The following is a 5,000-nucleotide window of genomic DNA, read 5'->3' as shown; positions in this document are numbered from 1 at the left end:
CCGTCAATAATGTCACACATATCATATCATCATGCATTCTCAGGAAGAGCCCGACGCAACAGCACGAAAATGAAGGGAAGTCTAATTCAGAAGGTACGAAACAAGTGGAAACGAGGCGGGGCGAGGAGCGACCCACGGAAGGGAGGGCAGGCCAGAACAACTAGTAAGCCGGCAACTACATTTCTCTGGCACAGTACAGCACCTGGCTGGCACACAGCCCTGGAGTGCCTCCCGCTGGTAGCTAGGGGACTAGAGCTGTGATCAATTTCTTTTTTTCCTTTTTCTTCCTTTTCATATGTGCGTTCTAAAGAAAGTAAAAACGAAAATCTTCTCGACAAATCTCATGTGATACCAGCCACATGGTAAGGAAAAGACTTCAGTATGACGAGTATTTTCTAGTTTTTTTGTGTGTGAACTGGGGATGGTAGGCTTGTGTTCTATCAAATCGTAATGGCTTGATACTATAAATCAGCAGAATCAAGATAAAATGATTCACTCACGATGATCATGTTTACAGTAAAAAAAAAAAAAAAAAAAAAAAACGTGCCCGCTCGTGTTCTTCAATTCTTTTCTCGAAGTTTCAAATTACTTAACCCATTATATCATCGATTATAAATCATGCACAACCGCTTTGTAACACAAAATCTGAAGAAGAAGAAAAAGAAGACGTAAAGGAAGAAGGACAAGAAAAAGAAGAAGGAGAAGGAGGAGGAGGAGAAGAAGAAGAAGGAGAACACAAAAAGGAAGAAGAGCAAGAAAAAGAAGAACAAAGGAAGAAGGAGAAGGGGGAGAAGAAGAAGGAGGAGGAGGTGAAAAAGAAGAACAAGAACAAGAACAAGAAAAGGAAGTAGGAGAAGGAGGAGGAGAAGAAGAAGAAGAAGAAGAAGAAAGAGGGGGAGAAGAAGAAGAAGGAGCCGGAAGGGACAGCTAGTATGTAATTAGACCAAGTAGACAAACGACGCAGGTGTATCCGAGAAGAGCTTATCGCGTTGACGTAATCATCCTGAGAAAAGAAAAGCTCAACGGCAAATGGAAGCTACATTTCGCAAAACTTTGGCAAAACATTTTTCCTCGATAGAGAATGATAAAAATACTATAAACAATAAAAGGGAAGTGTCATTACAGACCTCAAAAAGTATTAGCTATTCTTGAAATTATGTTGCTGTTATATCTATTGTTTTTATCATTTGATCTAAACCTCTTGAAGTTATACTTTTGAAAGTGATGTGTATTAAGGTATTGCTATCAACAACGCAGGTAATCATAGCAACAGGATATTGCAACTTTTCCCTGGTGATTAATGTGTTCATACAGTAATCAAGAGAATGTGAAAATGAAAATCAGGATTTTCCTTTAATGATTTTTATGAATCGAAAAACAATGTTATTACTATTATTATCAATGCTATTGTTGTAATTGTTATTATTATTGTTGATATTATTGTCATCGTCATTATTATTATCAATAGCATTGGTATTAGTATTAATACTACTACAATTATTATTATAATTATCAATATTATTACGATTTTTATCTTTTCTTTCATTATTTTTATCATTATCATCATTACATCATAATTATTATTATTATCATTATCATCATTGTCATTATCACATTATCATTACCATCGTCATCATTATTGTTATTTTTATTACCACAAACATTATAGGAATCACAATCCTCACCATTACCATGGTCATTATGATTATCATCATTATCATCTTTACTATCATTGCCATTTTTTTATCATCATTATTATTACAATTACAGTTATCATCATCATCATTGTTATTGTTATCATTATTATCGTCGTCATTGTTATTACAATTATCCTCCCTACCATCATTATCATTATCATCATTATCATAATCATTACCGTTAGTACATTATATATAGTACATTATATATAGATTAGCATTACTGTTTTTATATTCTTTATTATCAATGATATCATTATTGCTGATAATATCATTATTATCATAACTATTATTATTACCATTAATATTTATTGCTACTATTATCAGTGTCACTATTATCACTGATGTTGGTATTATTACTATTACTTTATTATCATAGCCAACCTATTGTTTATGCTGTTGTTATAATCATTTTAATTTTAATTTCATAATCATTATCATTACCATAATCATTATTGATATCATCATCATTATCAATACCACCATTACTATCATTTCTGTTATCCTTATAGGTATTATCACCAACATCAGTTTTCATTTCCAGCAGCAGCAGCAATAGTCAAAACACTAAATGCTTCCCTGTGATTTCTGAGAGTTTACGTTGCTCTCGAAAATTGAAAAATTGATCTGCAGGGAAATAGCCAAACATTTTTTTTTCATAGTCGAAAAAATTGCAGGCCAATTGAACGCGCTACACGATGGCACAGTATAATCAGGCAAAAAAACCAAACCGGCGACGCAACTAAACTTTTTTTCTTTTTTTTTCGTCTGACGAAATGCTATCTAAATTCTAAGTAACTATATCAAATCATTATTATCTTTCATCATCATCGTCAGCAGCAGCAGTATCATCATCATCATCATAAATCCTAAGTTATAAACTTGATTTACTTAAAAGCTCATGATATATGACTTCGACCTGCCACCTTATTTCAGCGACTTTTGAAATAACGATAAACTTTGTTGTTGCACTGAGTTAGTGGTTGCTTTCATAAGGGTTTAGGAGTTCCACTAACAATTAAAGTTTCTTAATTGCAAACCACTATAAAAAAAATGATTTTTTACATTTTGTTGGACAATATCACTCTACAGAAGCAAAAACTCCTGGATTGTTCTTTCTTTATTATGAGCATCGTATTAATAACGACTTTTATTGATAAGAAAATTAACTTCGGAAGCCATTGCCCTTACGTTGCAACTCCTAAATTCACTTATCATGCAGATTGTTGCTCTGCCAAAAAGGCAGTCACGGACAGAGCAACAATCTGGCATATCTATCTATCTATCTATCTATATATGTGTATATATATGAATATGTATGTGTATATATAATGATTATATATATATTATATAATATATATATATATATATAGTATATATAACATATATAATATGGATATATACTATATATATTTATAGATATATATATATATATATATATATGATATTTTATGTATGGTATATAAATAAATATAGATATATGTATATATATAGTATATATATATATATATATATATATATCCCTCATATATAGATATTTATATAGTATATTATTATATATATATTATATATATATATATAGTATTAATATATATTTATGTATATTAAGTATGTATGTATGTATAGTATTAATATATATATATTTTAATATATATATATATATATATATATAATCCCTATATAATATATAGTGATTACTAGGACAGTATATATATATATTTGTTATATATACATATATAGTATATATATATAAAATATATATATATATATATAGATATATATATATATATATAATATAGCAAATATATATATATACATTATTTTAAAATAATATATATATATATATATATAATATATATATATATATATATATTATATATATATACTATATATATATATACACACGAAGTAATAATGTTCACGCAATATGCACCGATATGCGCAAGCATCGGATGTATATACCAACAATGATGATCATCTCTTCTTACTATTACTATATTAGCAGTATCATAGTTATTATCGTTATTGATATCATTATCATCATCATTAGTGTCATTATCAGCATCCTCATCCTTACTCATCATTATCATTAGAAGTGTTATCGTCATTTTTATCACCATCCCTATGATCACTATTAATATTTTCATTATTCTTATTCTTCATATATTTAGGATAATAATGAAATTAATAATAATGAGTTCCCCCCTTAGACCCCATTTACGTTATTACAATTGCTAATCATTATTAAATCAATATCATGTCTTGCGCTCATTCATCCGCCCCTCATTCTTTTTGCTACCATGCATAATCATCACAAAAAGTTTATTCGTTCTGTCGCTGAACTGTTTACAAAACATATTCAATAAATATGTTTTGCATATTTTATTAATACAAAAGTGTTTTGCCAGTGATGTATAAATGTTGTCATATATATATATATATATATATATATTATATATATATATATAGTAATATATATATATAAAATATATATATATAGTATATATATATCAATACCATACATATATATATAGTAATCTATTATTGTAGTATATATATATATACAAATAGATATACTCATAATTATATATCTCATATATATATAGTATATATATATATTATATATATATATATATATGTAATATAATATATACAATCTATAAATATAATATATATATCTATTATATATCTATGAATACATATATATACATATATACATACGTATATTATAATTTTATATATATATAATATATATATATATATTATATATTACATTTATATTATATATATATATATATATATATATTAGTTTCCTTATATATTATATATATATATATATATTATATATAGTATATATATATATGTATATATTTTTTACCAAAATATGGAGTGTGGGTGTGTGTGTATGTGTGGGGTGTGGTATTTGCATGTGTGTGTGTGTGTGTGTTACGTGTGTTGTGTGATGGTTATATATATATATATATTATATATATATTATATATCTATATATATATATATATATAATATTATATATATATATGTATATATATATATATTATATATTATATATATATATATATATATATGTATATATTATATATATATATATATATTATATATATATATATATATTATTTTATATGTTTATATTATAATTTATATATATTATATATATATATTTATATATATATATATATATATATATAAATTTTTGTGGGAGTGTGTGTGTGTGTGTGTGTATATATATTGTATATTTATTATATATATTTATAATATATATAGATAGATATGTATATATATATA

At 26.0% G+C, this 5,000-nt stretch overlaps 1 protein-coding gene across 1 annotated transcript in view; it reads left to right on the top strand.

Annotated features, from left to right (window-relative positions):
• The first annotated feature begins 194 nt into the window (after positions 1-194).
• LOC122246609 (uncharacterized) overlaps positions 195-5,000 on the top strand; it is a 63,224-nt gene continuing 58,418 nt past the window's right edge. Inside the window, exon 1 of the mRNA XM_086538194.1 lies at positions 195-362. Coding sequence (XP_086394320.1) covers positions 360-362 — 3 coding nt within the window. The 5' untranslated portion in view covers positions 195-359. The remainder of the gene's footprint in view (positions 363-5,000) is intronic.

Source organism: Penaeus japonicus, unplaced genomic scaffold (genome assembly GCF_977035675.1).
Source record: "Penaeus japonicus unplaced genomic scaffold, GWHDUDI00000001_assembly GWHDUDI00000007, whole genome shotgun sequence".
NCBI lineage: Eukaryota > Metazoa > Arthropoda > Malacostraca > Decapoda > Penaeidae > Penaeus > Penaeus japonicus.
This window is presented reverse-complemented; position numbering and strand designations above follow the sequence as displayed.